This window comes from Curcuma longa, chromosome 11 (assembly GCF_044706935.1).
Source record: "Curcuma longa cultivar G26 ecotype Majalengka, Jawa Barat chromosome 11, ITB_CL_G26_1.1, whole genome shotgun sequence".
Classification (NCBI taxonomy): Eukaryota; Viridiplantae; Streptophyta; class Magnoliopsida; order Zingiberales; family Zingiberaceae; genus Curcuma; species Curcuma longa.
Genome location: NC_133871.1, coordinates 31,439,717 through 31,457,011, shown reverse-complemented (window position 1 = coordinate 31,457,011; position 17,295 = coordinate 31,439,717). Strand labels below are relative to the sequence as shown.

Here is a 17,295-nt window from a genome sequence, read left to right as displayed (position 1 = left end):
GTAATTAATACGCTCAATGTGAATCTTAACAGTTAATGAAAAACATAGCAAGAATTTTAAGTAGATTTTAAATATAAAAATTGTCTCTATGATTTTCTTGCTTATGGTTGTCCCACTTCTTTCAATCTAAGATAAAATTTTTATCTTAGATTCCCTGAACTCATCAGATTCCAGCAACATGAGTGGTGGGTTAAGAATAATATCCTCCTTGCTACGAAGAAATCAAATCCTATAAAGTAACAAAAAGAGAAAAAAAACCAATTGGCAGGAAAGTAAAGTTAGATCAACTTTAGTGCATGATATATTTGCTAAGTTTTATCCCATTATTTAAGTAATCAGCATAGTTTAATGATTTCATTCTACTCATTGGACAAGCATTTCATGGAGAGATGGATGTTTTAGTTTCTTGGATCTTCAATAAATAAAAATGAAAAAAATAAACCGAACTCATTAATGGAGACATACAATTATATTATATAGGCAAAAAACTCTGAATAAAGTTTCCATTTATTATATATTATTTATAAACGTCCTCAAAACTTCCATTATTGCTTGGCTCGTGGCTGGTGATAGCCATTGCCCACCAACCAAAACACTCCACTCCAAAACGTTAACCACCACACTTAATGATTCAAACCTGGCAGAGCATGCACTAGATAAATAATTTTATACACATTCAAAAATTAACCTCTTGGACATTTATATTTGAGCTCTTTCATGCACATTTCGAATAAGATCAAACAATCATCTGCCTTTTTTACAGAAATTAAAAACGAATTCGGTTGTTAAAGTGTGAGCTTCAATGATTTGGATGAGCAGCACATGGAAGAGTCCTGTGGTGTTTACTGCATTATGAGGTGAGGTCCATTTGGCACACACATGTATATATATAATGGTATTTGGAAGTTTCCTTTATATTTCTTTTGGCATAATAATATAATTAATTATATGTTGGGAAAAGAATTAATAGGCTGCAAATGTCCTTTTTTAAAATAGTTAATTAATTAATTAATTAATATTAGTTTAGAGGGGCGTTGAAGAAAAGTACAACTGCAAGCATAAAATATCGATAATAGTAAAATCTAGTTTTTAAAGTAAAATGATATTTTTCTGGTAGTAAAATGGAAAAAGTTGCTGCACCTTTCTCTCTCTCTTCTGTCCAGTGGACGGTACGACATGCATTGCACTTGAAACGACCCACGCATTTGTTTTCTTCGTCTGCTCAAACTCAGTTTCTCACCTCCGCCGCTCTTCCCTCCGCCGCCATGCCATCGCCGCCGTCGAGGGGAAGGCGGCGGCCATGTCAGCTCCAGTCGCCTCTCGCAGCCGGAGGGCGCTCCACGTCCCTTTCTTCCCCTCTCTCCGGCCGAGCCACCTTCCGGCTTGCCGACCTACCCAATTTCCACCACCCCTTTCTTCCCCTCCGACTCCTCCCCTCCGCCGCCGCCTCCTCCACTGGGAGTGGGAGTGGGAGTGGGCGGGTCGTCGCAGCCGACATTCCCCGCCAACATCTCCTCCCTCAGCTTCCCTGGCTCACGCTCTGCGCCTCGTTCTCGACATAGTTCCGGCGCCGTTGCAACCGCCGTAGTTCTCCCACTCCTCGCTCTCGGCGTGCTCGCCGCTGTTGCGGTCGCGTTCTTCGTACGCCGACACAGGCGGCGGTTCCCTGGTAGTGGATACTCGGATAAGGACGAGACTCGCTCCGTCTCGGATCGTTTGTTCCCCGCGGATTTCGCCGCTTCCGATGACGGCGCTCCAAAGGCATCTCCCTCCGCCGCGGCGTCCTCCGATTTTCTGTACCTTGGCACCTTTGTCGACACCGGTCCGGTCGGTTCGGTCCGCGATGGCGGCCGCTCGACGGCAAATCCGGTGGGCGGATCACCCAACGCGAATTCAGCGTCGCCGGAGCTTCGGCCACTCCCCCCTCTGCAGCGTCAGTTTCGCCATATGTATGAGAACGGGACGATTGGGAGCTCGTCCGATGAGGAGTTCTATTCGCCGAAGATGTCTTCGGCAGGGAAGGAGAGCTCCGGGAGGGCGGTCGGTGGGCTGATGTCGAGCTCCCGGCTGACCTTTCCAGCGACGGTGGTGAAATCTGAGTCCCGGGGATTGACGATGAGCACTCCATCTTATCCTTCATCGGACTTGCCTTCGTCTCCTCAGTCGTCACCTGCAACTTCAGTGTCGCGCGTCGGATCAAGCCCTGATCATCCAAATGGTGGATCCTTGAAGTCCAGATCTGAAAGGAGTGTGGACGAAAGTATCGAATTCGAAGCTCCACCGCCGCCGCCTCTTATAGGACCTCTAACACCGTCTCCTCCAAAACGGAACCCGCCATCGCTTTCACCACCTTCTTCCCCAGTGGAGAAAAAATATGAAACGAAGGTGGAAATTCGTGATATGACAGCACCAAATGTACTGTCTCCGACGAGAAATCAAGCCCTCTCTCATGATCAGAAACAAGCACCGCCGCCACCTCCACCACCACCGCCGGTTGGGTACTGGGACAGTCAGGTCCGGAAGCCACAAGATACACATCTGCCGGTCCTTGCGAAGTCGAAGCCAGCTGAGGTAATGATCTCCTCGGCAATGGCTTACCCCACAGATCCAAGAGGGGAGTCGGAGGCCATGGAGAAGAACCAGGACACCTCTCGCCCAAAGTTGAAACCGTTGCACTGGGATAAGGTGCAGGCGAGCTCGAATCGAGCAATGGTGTGGGATCAGTTGAAAACCAGCTCCTTCCAGTGAGACTCATTAACATGATAGGCACGAATTGGATTTTTTCCCCCATTTCCTTCGAGTAATATTGTTTCTTTACATGATTATTTGACAGGGTAAACGAGGAAATGATCGAGACTTTGTTTGTTTCTAAAGCAACAAATCCTGCACCAAGAGAGACCAACTGGCGGCAGGTTCTTCCTCCTCCAAATCAAGAGAACAAGGTGCTCGATCCAAGGAAATCTCAGAACATTGCAATTCTACTGAGGGCATTGAATGTGACGACGGAGGAAGTTTGTGATGCCCTTCTCGAAGGTGAGATTCTAATACTCAAACTCCTTGTATTTATCTGGAGCTGAACAAAAAGAACCGAGTATATGGTGTTCTGATTCCTATTCCCATCATTATCTGCAATGTTATCCCAGAATTGCTCGATAAAAAATGATGGTTTAGAAGTCAAAATGCTCAGCCACTTGCCTCCCTCGACTGTTTTGTATTGTTTAGCTAAAACATCACTTCTTTATCCAACTATATCCTCTTTAAGGGTAAGGACAATGTAAAACTGTTCTTTTTTTTTTCAGATGCAGTACTTGTTCATTTGACACTCTCATGGCCTAAAATTGTAACTAAATATCTATCCATCATAGATGGAAGAAGCTAAGGTGTTTAAGAGGATGAAAGGCATTAGAATTATGAACTACCAAATTTCAAACAGAAGCTAACTGTGATTTCAAACAGAAAGAAGGCTTGAACAAATTTCATACGCAGAGACTTGTTATCTTCTCCAATATTTTTTAATCATTATTGCTGAAAGCAGGTAATGCTGATAGCTTAGGAACTGAACTGCTGGAGACCTTGCTGAAGATGGCTCCTAGCAAAGACGAAGAGCATAAATTGAAAGAACACAAAGATGATGCCCCAATCAAACTTGGTCCACCAGAGAAGTTTCTCAAAGCTGTGCTTGATATACCATTTGCATTTAAAAGAATTGATGCGATGCTCTATATAGCTAACTTTGATTCAGAGGTTAATTTTCTAAAGAAGTCCTTTGAGACTCTCGAGGTAAATTACTATATTTCTTAGTCATTTCGTTATTGCTGGATATAAAATTACAGCTAAACCTAGATAACAGTTTCTTCATTTTTTGTTTATTTAATTAGTCAACCTTTTGTTCTCTATCAAATAGGTTGTCAGTTGGCATGTAGAAACTTTTGTTTATTTACGTCGATCTCTGTAACTTTCTAAATGTAGGCATTGATGGGCAGAATATGAAATGTTATTCATATCAAAGTGAAGCAAATAGATTGTCGAAATTTGGAAAGCCTTTGTGAATACTGTAATTGATCATTTTGTGCAAATCTATGTTGTTTGTTTTTTAAGAGAATAACTGGCAACCTGAAATCTGAATTGTCAGTGTAATAACCTTCCTTTTACATGTATTCTCCAAATTATAGTTAGCAGTTGTTTTTTTAGTTCTTATTTTAGAACACGATTTTAATTTGCTCATTTTCTCTACTTTACAGTTTACCTTCCCTCGGGCAATATCCTTGAGGAAATGCCAACAATTCATTTACAGATATTCAAGTCATATTAACTTCTATATTATAATTACACGAAATTAGCTGAACTTTGATAAAGGAATGTTCAAATTCACCCAATACTAGTCATTCTTACCCTTTTCATCTTGGTCCACAATTAACAGGCTGCCTGTGATGAACTGAGGAACAGTAGATTGTTTCTGAAGCTCCTGGATGCTGTACTAAAGACTGGGAACCGAATGAACGTTGGTACAAATCGTGGTGATGCACATGCCTTCAAGCTTGATACACTGCTCAAGCTAGTCGATGTCAAGGGCACAGATGGAAAGACCACACTTCTACACTTTGTTGTCCAAGAGATCATCAGATCAGAAGGATCTAGGCCTTCTATCGCCAACAACGGGCCTGCCAAAACACAGCCAAACACTCTGCGAGATGACCTGGAGTGCAGAAAGCTTGGGCTCAAGGCTGTTTCTGCTTTAGGGGGTGAGCTCAGCAGTGTAAAGAAGGCAGCTGCCATGGACTCAGATATACTAGGCAGCTATGTTTCAAAACTAGCAGGAGGAATTGGAAAGATCAATGAGGTGTCGAAATTGAACGGAGATAACCAGAGATTTCACGAGGCTATGGTTCGGTTTCTGAAGAAAGCAGAGGATGATATCATACGGGTGCAAGCTCAGGAGAGTGTGGCATTGTCTCTAGTAAAGGAAATAACGGAATACTTCCATGGAAACTCGACCCGGGAAGAGGCTCATCCTTTCAGGATCTTCATGGTTGTCAGGGATTTTCTAGCCATCCTTGAAAGGGTATGCAAGGAGGTTGGGATGACCAACGAACGCACAATTGTCAGCTCAGCACGGCAGTTTCCGGTGCCGGTGAACCCAACTCTTCCACCTCTATTCCCCCTGTTTCATGCATTGAGACCTGAAGGCTCAGACGAGGAGAGTTCATTGTCATCATAATGAAGTATGTTCAGATGGTGTTCTTGTACCAGTTTAACTGCCCAGAGCGCTGCAAGGATCGGAGAGACAGACATTCCTCAGAATTTAGTCGAAGTTCATATATATTTGTTTGGATTTGTAAAATGCCGATTCAATATGGATTTTTTTAGATATTATTTTGCTCTTTGTAATACAAATACAGAAATGAGAGCAAAAGGAAAATAAGTGATTATAACATGGTTTATGTTATATCATTGCTCTTTATATGTGTTTGTCCTTTTATACTTGTTGTTTATCAAATTTTTTTTGCACCCTATCAAAATTCATCAATGCCATTTAGATTAGGCAATTGAGAGAACTCTATAAATATAAAACTCTTGGCTCCGCTGTTTGAAAAGAGTTTTTGAGTCTTTCTACGCGTGCATAAACTTTGACTAAATGGAGAAAAATTTCTTCTCACGGGGTGGATTGCAGGTTGTTCACTCTATTCTTATTTAAGGCATCTTACGGGATAGATTGTAGAGGGCCGTCTCAAGGTTTTATGGGGCCCTAGGCTAAATTTTTTTTTAAAGATCTTTAATATATTTTTTTTTAATATAAAATTTTTCTTCATCCTTTTTTATTCGGAAGGGGAGTCTTGGCGCAACGGTAAAGTTGCTGCCATGTGACTTAGAGGTCACGGGTTTAAATCATGGAAACAGCCTCTTGCCAAAGGCAAGATAATGCTGTGTACAATTGATCCTTTCCCCGGACCCCGTATGGCGGGAGCTTCGTGCACCGGACTGCCCTTTATTTTTTTTATATTCGGACTTGGAATCGACAACGGCGGGTTTAATTTTTTTAAAAATAAAATATTAATTTAAAAATAAATTTTTATATAAAATTTAGTTTTCTAATTATTAATTTAAAAATAGATTTTTATATAAAATTTAGTTTTCTAACTAGGGATGGCAACGGGTTCGGGGATTCGCGAGGAAGCTTTCTCCATCCCCGTCCTTGAAATCCAAACTCATATACCATCCCCGTCCACATCCCCGTCGGGTATCATAATTTAAATATCATCCCTGTCCCCGTCGGATTTCGGGTATCCAGCGAATTTCGGAGATCCCCGTGAGTTTCGAGAATCCCCGCGGGTTTCGGGGGTGATTTTCCCCGTGGGTATTTCAAACCCCACGAACAAATTGTAATAGTCTAGGTGGTAAAATCTCTCTCTCTTAAACAAAAGTTTGGGAATTCAAACCCCATCATTCATTAAATTTTTACATAAATTTCAGGCTTTCAAGCGAGTATTCATTAACTCCTCGACGGAGCCCCGATAAGTTCGGGGGACGGGGTCGGGTTCGGTTGTTAGGGGATGGGGACGGAGAATATTTGGAATACTATCCCCGATCCATCCCTGTTTTCCTAGATTCGAGGATTCCCCATCTCCATCCCCGCTTTCTCGGATTTAGAGATTTCCCGATCAAAATAGGTTCAGGGAACGGATTCCTTGATCAAAATAGGTTCAGGGAACGGATTTTGATCAAAATAGGTCCGTTCTACGTACCTATTATATATATATAATAATTAAAATTTTAAAAAAATGGATCCGTCCTGCGTACCTATTATTATTATTATTATTATTATTATTATTATTATTATTATTATTATATATATATATAATAATTAAAATTTTAAAGAAAATGGGCCCTTATGAACTTGGGGCCCTAGGCATAGGCCTTAGTGGCCTATGCCTAGAGCCGGCTCTGGATTGCAGATCGTTCATCTTATTTTTTTTATGTGAGATATTTTTCAAGTGGATTGCAGGTCGTTCACCTTATCTATGTAGGTATAGATGTATACTTATGATACAATTTAATTACGGGTGAATTATAGGTCGTTCACTCAATTATATGATGCATTATTTTTAAGTGGGTTGCATATCGCTTATTTTAATATTTTTCATTTAAACATGATTTAATTATTTGTATTAGGTGTAATACAGATTGTTCACTTTTACTTAAACAATACATTCTGAATGAATATATTGTATGTCGTTCACCAATAAGATAAAAATGGGTGAAATATAACAAATGAGAAAATAATGAGAACTGATGATATTAATTAAGAAGAGAATAAAAAACGAATAATATAGAAAATATAAAAGATAAATGATGTTGTTGTCCTTTTTAATAATATTTTCATGTACATCTTTCGTATCTTCACTTTACACTTTGTACTTATTTTATTTTTCCTTTGACCTTCAGATTCGTAGATTTGAAGTATTTTTCGATGTTTGATCAATAAAATTAGAGATTGTTTTAGAGATACTCAGCGATAGTTATGAAGATGATTTTTATAGAGTCCATTAAATTTATCTTATTTGCATAGTGGCTACTTATCCATTTTGTAATTTTGGTATTGCTCATTTCATTTTCTGTACTAGCTCAATTGTCAGTTATATCATGATATAGTAGAGTCAGATTTTATATTTTAGAATCGAATATTATCTGCATCATTAAATAAAGTATTATATATTTATATTCATATCATCTATATATTTTTATTTAATATTATTTATAAATTTTAATATAGAAATAAATATTATCTTAGCAAAAAGATTAACTTTTTTTTATATATGAAATTTTCGGATAGTCGTGACAGTTTACATCTAAATGTTCATTGATTCTTCTCCAGGATATGTTCATTGATCTTTCAGCAAGATCACCGTGTGCCATACGGAATGACACTCATGATTTAATATATACACTCATGAGTCAACTTAACAATTATTAAAATTTTAGATAAATACTGTCTTGCCTGATTTGTTCCATCTGCATCCAGTCGCGACAAACCACAGATAATGCAGATAGAACAAAGATTTAGTTGGGCTAGAAGTGATTGAAGGCAAATTTATTTTAAAAAAAATATGCCACCAAAATATAAAATGAAGCTAAAATAATATCAATAAAATAAGTATTATCTTCTCCGATGCTCATCCATTCAACAGGATCTATCGATGGTATCTTTCGCATATTGAATATGACTACGACCGTTTAAATATTCACAAAAAGTCCTCTGCATTTGTTTTGGTACTCACTAGATCTGGCTGTCGTCTCCTCAGTCGCCGTGTCAAAATTGCCTTCGAGTTTCAATAAAAAGACATCACCGTGTTAGCTGAGATCTCCTTCTTCCAAGAGGCCTTTGGTTTCTGTATCGAGGTTCAACACTCTGTTCGTGGTGATTTTGCAGACTTGCAAACCAGTCAAATCTGCTCTATAAATTCGGGCCTCCTTCACACTTCATCCTCACTGGTTTGGTGTTCGTCGCTAGCTGCTACGTACGCGTCAGTCATGGCGGCGGCGGATTCCAAGTGCTGCCACGTACTTCTACTTCCCTACCCGAGCCAGGGCCACGTCAACCCCATGCTCCAATTCGCCAAGCGCTTCGCCGCCCACGGCCTCACCGCCACCCTCGTCGCCACCCGCTTCATCCTCGCCAACGCCCGCCCCACCCCCGGCTCCGTCCGCCTCGCCGCCATCTCCGACGGCTGCGACCGCGCAGGCTTCGCCGAGGTCTCCTCTATTCCTTCCTACCTGAACTCGCTCGAGCGCTTCGGCTCCGCCACTCTCGACGACCTGCTCCGCTCCGAGGCGGAGGCCGGGCGCCCCGTCGGGCTCCTCGTGTTCGACGCCTTTCTGCCGTGGGCCGGTGAGGTCGGGAGGCGGAATAGCATCGCCACCGCCGCCTTCTTCACGCAGAGCTCCGCCGTGGACCTTATTTACTACCACGTCAAGGCGGGGCTGGTGCAGCTGCCGGTGCGGGAGGCGTTGGACCTTCCGGGGCTGCCCCGGCTGCAGCCGAAGGATCTGCCGTCGTTCCTGCCGGACCAGTGTGGTGTCTACCCGGCGTACATGGAGATGGTGTTCGACCAGTTCAAGGACCTGGAGAAGGTTGACGAAGTCCTCATCAATACCTTCTATGAACTGGAACCTCAGGTGACTAGTAATCTCCACCCCTAGTTTAGTTTAATTTTCCCAAAAAAAAAATATACACACAAAAGGAAAAACAATCGAAATCAAGGGTCTCCTTCGTGATTACGTGTGAGCGGTTCATAAATCATAATCCTGGAAACTTCAATCCGAGACCCACCAATCCGGCCAACTCCGTCAGTGGAAGGAAAGCTTAACTAGCCATAAAGTCACTGATGGAACGTAACAGGCCGGCCGACTTCTTGGAGGATCTTTACCCCATGATTACGGTTATTTGTTATTTGATGTTGTCAACTTCTTTTTTTTTTTTTTTATATGGTTGCAAAGGTACAAACATAGTCTCACATCTAAAGTATATATAGAAAAGATTATGAGATTAAAAGGATGGAAAGTATCTCCATTGGTATGAGACCTTTTGAGGAGAGTCCAAGAACAAAGCCATGAGGATTTAGGTCCACTTGCCATGAGGGTTTAGATCCAAAGTGGACAATATCATGCCATTGTGGAGATATTTTGATTCCATCGGTTCTAACAAGTGGTATCAGAGCAAGACCGCTCTTTATCGGACTAACCACCGAATGAGTCATGATCCAAATCTAACCATGTGATTTGAATCTTAAAAAAAGAAAATGGATGCTCCTGTGTCTGAATCAAGAGGACCAGACATCAGGTGAAAAGTCTTAATAGGTCGGGTGGACCGAGGGGTAAAAAGTCTTAATTAGGACTAGGTGAAAAGTCCTAGTAGGTCGGTCCTAGTAGGTCGTCCTAGTAGGTCGGGTGGACCGAGGGGCAAAAAGTCTTAATTGCGACTAGTTGGGAAGTCCTAGCAGCTAGGTCGGGTGGACCATGAAATTGCGATTAGGTGGGAAGTCCTAATAAGTCGGATGGACTGAGGGACCGAGAGACAAAAAATCCTAGTTGCGACTAGGTGGGAAGTCTTAGTAGGTCGAGTGGACCTACTAGGACTTCCCACATCTAAAGTACATGGAAAAGATTATGAGTTAAAAGGATGGAAAAGATTATGAGTTAAAAGATGGAAAGTATGTTCATTAGTATGAGACATCAAAAATGACGTGGAAAGTATCTTCATTAGTATGAGACATCAAAAATGACGTTGGGGGGCCTGTGGTCCTTTGTTTGAGAGGGAATTGTTGGATTGCAAGGGTGCAAACATAGTCTCACATCTAAAGTACATGAAAAAGATTATGAATTAAAAGGATGGAAAGTATCTCCATTGGTACATCTAAAGTACATGGAAAAAATTATAGATTAAAAGGATGGAAAGTATATATCTCCATTAGTATGAGACCTTTTGAAGAGAGCTCATTTGAAGAGAGCCTAAAAATAAAACCATAATATTTTAATTCCATAAATTCTAACATCTTCTTCTTCATTTACACCTTAGAAAATGAGTTCATATTATTTTGACCAACTTAATGTCCAAATATTAATTTTGAGCAGGAAACAGACTACTTGAGTACTGTGTGTGGAGCCAAAGCCATTGGTCCGACGATACCCTCCGGGTACCTTGACAACCGGCACCCTTTCGATTCGCAATACGGCTTCCACCTCTTCGCGCTGGAAGAGGCGCCGTGCATGGATTGGCTCGACGCAAGGCCGCCAGCATCGACCATATACGTCTCCTTCGGCAGCATGGTGGCGTTCGGACCCCAGCAGATGTCGGAGCTCGCCTACGGCCTCGCGGACACGGGCAAGCATTTCCTGTGGGTCGTCAGGACGCCGGAACTCGACAAGCTTCCTCGAGGGTTCGCGGAGGAGTACTGCCCGGGCAGGGGCCTGATAGTGACGTGGAGCCCCCAGTTGGAGGTGCTGGCTCACAAGGCCGTCGGGTGTTTCTTTACGCACTGCGGCTGGAACTCGACGGTGGAAGGGCTGTGCCTTGGGGTGCCGATGGTGGCGATGCCACAGTGGACGGACCAGCCGACGGATGCCAAATACGTGGAGGATGTATGGGGAGTCGGGGTCAGGGTGAAGGAGGATGACGAGGGGATCGTGAAGAGGGAGGAGGTCGTGAGGTGTGTGAGGGAAGTGACGGATGGCAGCCGGAGCAGTGAGATAACGAAGAATGTGGCGAGGTGGCGCGAGCTGGCTAAGGCTGCTGCAGGGGAGAACGGCAGCTCTGATAAGAATATTGTGGGACTCATTGCTAAGTATTGCTCTTGATCAGATTGTCTTTTTTTCAGTTCTTAATTAATGAACGATCGATCGTGAATTGGAAATTGGAGAATTTGTGTGCATCAGAATTTACATTCATCCATTTATATCGTACTTAAATATCATGAACAAGAGCACCCATTTATATAAAATTTCCTCCTCCATCCTCATTTTATCAGTTCACTCTCCGGCAATCCGCTCGAACCTCCCCCGATTCCCCTCCTTGACGTCGAGCAGCCCCATCTTGGTGACCGCCTGCTGGAAGTCGAAAAAGAACATGGCGTCGTTCATGGCGTAGCCGTTCACCACGCGCCGCGTCTGCGGGTCGCCGAACAGCGTCTGGTCGGTCGCCAACACGCCCATGCCGCTCTGCAGCGCCCAGAAGTAAGCGCGGTCGAACGCGTTGCGGGTGCGGTCGAACGGCACCTCCGCGTTGTCGCCGGCGGCGCACGCCCGGGACAGCGACTTGGCGAACGAGGAGTCCAACGTGGGGTCCACGTCGTTGACGGCGTCGAAGTTGCTCAGCCGCTGCTTGAAGTTGCCGCACCGGGCGGCGCCCAACGTGTGAGCCCCTGCAAGAATTTCTTTTTCAGTAAAAAAACCATAAAAATTAACGCACTAATATAATTTATCTGAATTAATACCGGACAAAGCCACCAGCTCCTGAGCATTAAATCCATGCTGCCAGAAGAGCTTCATCAGGGCCGAGCTATTAAGTGTTGGTGCAGGAAGGTTTATGGTGTCCTCGATCTTGGACCTTCTCCCATCCTTTCTCCCTTTTGGAATATCATAGTAAGGTCCACCAGCCTGTGTGTACAATATTAACACATCAATTTGATCTAAGAAATGCAGTAAAACTACATTAGATTATATATTATATGTGAATTATATACCCAAAAAACAGCATCTCTAGCTGCCAATGCCACAATATCTGCACAAGAAACAACTCCCGGGCACTGCTCCTCAATCAACTTTTTGGCTCGATCAATCACCTCATAACCACGCAAACTTAAGTTTGCAGGAGAGTCCTTCTCTGCTGTGTTATCCTTTGTGGAATCGATCAACACAGATGCATCACATCCCTGCATTTTAATTTTCAGGTTAATTATAAGTCTATGAACTAATTGAGCCGGAAACTAGTTGAATATTACCTGGACGAAGCAGTCATGGAAGTGAAGCCTGAGGAGCCCTGCAGCAAGTGTTGGGTCCTTACTCAGAGCTTCGTTCACTGTGTCTGTCACTATTTGGTCCGCGAAAGGGCAGCTCATGATGTAGTAGCCCATGCTCAGGGCTTCTGCTCCAACCATGAACAGCTCGATCAACAAGATCGACTTAAAAAAGGAAGCAATCATCTTTATCCCGCCTTTGCTAGCTTGAGTTGCAGGAGATTGAGAAGCTCGAGAAGGATACTGTGAATTCTTGGAATTGAGTGATCAGGCGTGTCTGTGAGTGTATAAATACGTGGAATCTGAGTAGTGCCATATCCAAAGAAGCAACTAAGGGCTGCTTGCATCAGCAGTGAGTGTTCCACTTGCTTAGCTTGTTGGAGCATGGGTCAAAAAAGTTTCAAAGGCGTTTAGTTGGAGAGCATAGTGGCCACCAACAAGAGGTTAGAGTACCAAGTTACCAGAGAGTTTTGAAGACTGATTATCTTCTGATAATGTTTCAGGAAGTTCTAAATCTAATAATCCCTAACAAATGCCTAGATTTGGAATAATCTCGAAATGGAGCATATCTCCTCTGATAAAGCTATGATGGGCGAACTTTATTAAAGCAAGTGCGTGCAGCTGGTTCCCATGTTGAAAATGCTAATTTCCTTCCACTCATCATCCTCCAAGAAGGTCTCACTCTAGTTTCAGATAAAAAGCTACGGATCACCAAATGGATGTGAGAGGCCATGGAAATGCATGAGAGATACGAGTTCAGCGAATGGATGTTAGCCAAGCATTAGTTCAGCAAATTGTTAGAATATAGCCACAAGTTATGATCTGTGCAGTGGGTATCGTTGAACTCTATAGCTACTTCTGAACTTTAATTTACTAGATTTCAGGTATTATTTCAAGAGAGCATTAAACAACGTTTGAAGATAACACTAGGCTTTGACCAAATGCTAACCATAGCACTAACTTCATCTTCTTTAAAAAAAAAAATTACTTAAGCTTATAAATGTGGTGAATGGGATTCAAAATTCAACATCCACTTGTTCTGTTTCGAAGGTGGATTGCCTTGGTGTCGATCACTGCGCACATGCGTAGGAGTAGCAGAGTTGCAGTGTGATGGTGGTGCCACCTTTAGATTTTGAGCAATGCATGCAAATTAATGTATGCCACAGATCATAAATAACTCCTTTTACCTTTAAAAAGTCCCTTGGTACAGCAGCATAATTCTGGTTAAGCATGCATGGGATCAATAGTTTTAACTTAAAGTTCCGTGTTGACCTATTAACAACGCCGAAAGGAGGAATTTTTTTATTTTTAATTTTGTTTTCACCTATAAGAACAACTTGTCTGCTTCAGCATGTTGAATGATGATCTCACAGTTATTTATTTGCTTTTTCAGAATTCAATCGCAAAAGGATCTTAATTACCAACTTGTTAAAAGGATACTTTATAAGGGTAATTATGATTCAAACATAAAAAATAAGTCAAAGGATGAAACAACTATTTCTTGTGAACTCAAATTAAAACAGGATACTTAAACTAAAAATCTAAAAAGAGGTATTAAGATCAAGGGCATGCATCTGATTCATAATTTTCCTTAATTAGCCACATGCATGTGCAGTAGTTTAACTTATTAGCAAAATACCAATACATAATTGTGCATATTAGAGATACAAATACCAGTTTCTTAATTCAAATATGAAGTTCATAATATCAAGAGGCGATCGAGTTGCTAGCTAGCCTAGCTAGTTTAGCAGATGCTTACATCAAGTTCTTTGCAGCAGAACTATCTTTGATCTCATAACCAAGATGAAGGGCAGTCTGGTCTTGATGGTGAGAGTAGTGAGAGGATCCCTCCATCATGTTGACATGGTAATAGTTCCTCGAATCGTAAGTCGGAAGAGTATCGAAGTGATCGGTGCCGGTCGACACTATAATTTCTTGTTGTGCTTGCTCATTCTCTGCCACCTGAGAGTTCCATAGCAGATCAAGATTAAAAGATAGACTGAAACAATTAATGAACGTAGTTTTGTATTTTTAATTTCATTCTTTCTTTCTTTCTTGTTTCAGTTACAGCAAGCATTTGGTTGATGTTATACCTTGGCTCGTAAGTATATATTATCATTCTGGAGCTCCACTTCCTACATATTGTCAGAAAGGAAGATGACTACAGTAAAAAGAGATCAAAACTCCAGGACTAATTAAACATAAAAAGGTTAAGAATTATTTACCCTCTTCTGCATATACTCGATTTCCGCAAACAACAGCTCATGCTGGCAAGAAAATTTGTACTTGTTAAAAACATGATCATTTCTTGTAGTTCAAATGATAATTGTTATGGAAAATTGACATGGATAATTTAACTGGAATTATTTTTATACCTTTTTGGATCTGATCCTTGTGATGCCTCTTTCAAGTCTGTTTTCCAGTTGCTTTAGCTCTTTTACACTGAGTGAGCTCAAGGATTCGCCCATCAGGTGCCTAAAGCCAAAGTGGAAATAAGAATTAATACAGTACTTAAGGATTCATTTAGGAATTCTTTGGTTTAATTTCCCATAAATAAGAAGCTTGCTTGTAGCATTTGTAGGCAAAGTACACATAAACAATAAGAAGCTTGCTTTGTCTAATCAAATTCAATCAACACTTTATTGTTTGAATATTTTTAAATATTAATTTCTCATCCACTCAAGAGTGTACTTAAGAAATAGTCATCTATATATATGTACTTATTTGACCATTTAATTATGAAAAATAAGTTCTATTATATCTTGAAATATTCAATTGTTGGTGTAAACTAAGATAATCATACCAAAACAATAGTTCCTCGAAGCTAATTATTAGGAAAAAAGAGTTTGAGTTAGAGATTTGATCACTTGTTTGCATTTTGTAGAATCTGTATCTGATGGCGCAACTTTGCTGATTCCTGCAGAAAGTATTGCTGCAATATTGACAATAACTGAATAAACCTTTTATTTACTTACTAGATATTTATTTCATATCTTCAATATAATAAAAGGTGATATATAATATAATTAATGAAACTGATCGATCGATCGGCTTGGAATAATTACTTGCCTGTGAATTGGTGTCAATGGTGCAGCTTGAGTTTGAAGCATTGGCACATGCCTTCTTGTACCTTTCTATTGTTGACTTGATGCTAAGTATCAGGAGTTGAAGAAATTTAGAATCATGAAGCTTTCACATGCACGTACTCAGATATATATGCATGGATATATATAATGAGACGAGCGATTGAGAAAGTAAAAGCATTCCCATATGTTTATATATATAATCCTTTAGAAAGAACTTATATTTACACTTAATTCATTGTTGGAATTAACAAAGAATAATTATATATGGACAAATTAAAGATCGCATGGTGAGTGTAATTAGGTTCAGTTTCCAGAGGAAACAATGGGTCTTGAAGTACATGAAGTCACCATGCAGACATGCCCCTTCTCGAGCAAACTGACTGTGAACAAGATGAATACTTCAAGATGGTAGATATTTAGCACCAGAAAGGAAAACAGGCAGCAAAAGGCTCAGTTTCCATTTCAAATGCCAGGCTCAAGTGAAAACACAGTGGTCAATTAATTTTTAATTGAACATATATATATGAAGCAAGTAATTAAAACAGTATATATATATAAGATCATTAAATTAATTATAATTATTAACTCATTCTGCTGGTATATATTGGTTCACTAACTACTCAAACAAAATACATGCAACTTAGTCAAGAAAGACAAAGAGGAAGAGAAGATTATAAAACCCTAAAAATCTCAGTTGCAACAAAAAGGATCATATATTACATCATCGCATGATCTAAGACGTACACTTGGTAGTCAGGAAGAAAAAGTGCTTTAAAATGACAGGATCATTAATATTTTAGCATATATCTTTGTGTAATATTTCAAAAATATAGATATAATTTTTCCAAAATGAAAGGAAATTAATTGGACAAAGTTTTAACATCAAAATTAAAAGTTCAGCAAATCTTTACATGTCATATCATCTTCTTGAATAGAAAGAAAAGATATAAACTGTGTGATAATATATTAATGAAAGTGATGATAAAAATAAATAAATAAATAAATGGTGAAAAGAATTAATAGTCACCCTACCTGTTATTGGAGTACTCATACAAGCGGCCGCGGCTGGAGAAGACGATTAGTGCAACCTCTGCGTCGCAAAGCACAGACAATTCATAGGCTTTCTTGAGCAACCCATTCCTTCTCTTGCAAAAGGTCACCTGACGGCTTGTGTTGTTCTCGATACGCTTGATCTCAATCTTTCCTCTCCCCATGATAATTAATTCACTTTTCTCCATGTTCATCATCATATCAAACCAATTCATATATATGACATGAACGTTGTTTAAGGTTTCTCATAGAATATATATATATGTTAACTCAAAATAAAGGACATTAATATCAGAATGAGAAAAATGAAGGAGAATCATCAGAAACCCTAGTAACTTTTGATAGTTGAGAGAAGCATAAATGCAACAATATATTACTTCCACTGAATAGTGAAAAATCTAGTTCATTTTCATTTTTTAAAAATTTGCTGGAGTATCAGTTCAGAACTATTTTGACAAGATCTAAATAGGAACGCAAGTTCGTTTGACAATGGATCAAAGATTTTTAAATGAACTATAAAAAATTAATCTGAAACACACAATATATATACCTAAATAAACTAGCTAAGAAAATTTTAAAAAAGTTCACAAGAAACCATGAGAGATCCCTTTTCCTCCCTTAGCATACACCCCAAAGAACAACAAAACCCT

General features: G+C 40.5%; 3 protein-coding genes and 1 pseudogene across 3 annotated transcripts; 2 read left to right on the top strand and 2 right to left on the bottom strand.

Annotated features, from left to right (window-relative positions):
* The first annotated feature begins 1,233 nt into the window (after window positions 1–1,233).
* On the top strand, window positions 1,234–5,419 carry LOC141840041 (formin-like protein 1; annotated as a pseudogene).
* A 2,879-nt stretch (window positions 5,420–8,298) lies between these two features.
* LOC141839810 (UDP-glycosyltransferase 74F2-like) lies at window positions 8,299–11,366 on the top strand. The gene is made up of 2 exons (XM_074727640.1): window positions 8,299–9,174; window positions 10,630–11,366. The coding sequence occupies exons 1-2, from the start codon at window positions 8,530–8,532 to the stop codon at window positions 11,350–11,352; spliced, it is 1,368 nt and encodes a 455-aa protein (XP_074583741.1). The 5' UTR covers window positions 8,299–8,529; the 3' UTR covers window positions 11,353–11,366.
* Window positions 11,367–11,446: 80 nt separating this feature from the next.
* On the bottom strand, window positions 11,447–12,754 carry LOC141839811 (peroxidase 47). Its single transcript, XM_074727641.1, has 4 exons — window positions 12,495–12,754; window positions 12,237–12,425; window positions 11,988–12,150; window positions 11,447–11,915 (listed from the first exon to the last, which is right to left on the bottom strand). Exons 1-4 carry the CDS (start codon window positions 12,693–12,695, stop codon window positions 11,524–11,526), a joined length of 945 nt encoding a protein of 314 aa, XP_074583742.1. The 5' UTR covers window positions 12,696–12,754; the 3' UTR covers window positions 11,447–11,523.
* Window positions 12,755–14,264: 1,510 nt separating this feature from the next.
* LOC141838455 (agamous-like MADS-box protein AGL11) lies at window positions 14,265–16,839 on the bottom strand. Its single transcript, XM_074725940.1, has 7 exons — window positions 16,628–16,839; window positions 15,579–15,660; window positions 15,377–15,441; window positions 14,885–14,984; window positions 14,735–14,776; window positions 14,603–14,644; window positions 14,265–14,471 (listed from the first exon to the last, which is right to left on the bottom strand). Exons 1-7 carry the CDS (start codon window positions 16,837–16,839, stop codon window positions 14,265–14,267), a joined length of 750 nt encoding a protein of 249 aa, XP_074582041.1.
* Between the last annotated feature and the right edge of the window lie 456 nt (window positions 16,840–17,295).

What these genes read in the sequence shown, in the direction of transcription:
- LOC141839810 (XM_074727640.1), top strand. Translation starts at nt 8,530, where the DNA reads ATGGCGGCGGCGGATTCCAAGTGCTGCCACGTACTTCTACTTCCCTAC. An exon ending in TCTATGAACTGGAACCTCAG is followed by an intron (nt 9,175 to 10,629) that starts GTGACTAGTAAT and finishes AATTTTGAGCAG; the next exon opens with GAAACAGACTACTTGAGTAC.
- LOC141839811 (XM_074727641.1), bottom strand. Translation starts at nt 12,695, where the DNA reads ATGATTGCTTCCTTTTTTAAGTCGATCTTGTTGATCGAGCTGTTCATG. An exon ending in TCCATGACTGCTTCGTCCAG is followed by an intron (nt 12,426 to 12,494) that starts GTAATATTCAAC and finishes ATTAAAATGCAG; the next exon opens with GGATGTGATGCATCTGTGTT. An exon ending in GGAGCTGGTGGCTTTGTCCG is followed by an intron (nt 11,916 to 11,987) that starts GTATTAATTCAG and finishes AAATTCTTGCAG; the next exon opens with GGGCTCACACGTTGGGCGCC.
- LOC141838455 (XM_074725940.1), bottom strand. Translation starts at nt 16,839, where the DNA reads ATGAACATGGAGAAAAGTGAATTAATTATCATGGGGAGAGGAAAGATT. An exon ending in CCATTGACACCAATTCACAG is followed by an intron (nt 15,442 to 15,578) that starts GCAAGTAATTAT and finishes TCAATATTGCAG; the next exon opens with CAATACTTTCTGCAGGAATC. An exon ending in CAAGGATCAGATCCAAAAAG is followed by an intron (nt 14,777 to 14,884) that starts GTATAAAAATAA and finishes TTTTCTTGCCAG; the next exon opens with CATGAGCTGTTGTTTGCGGA.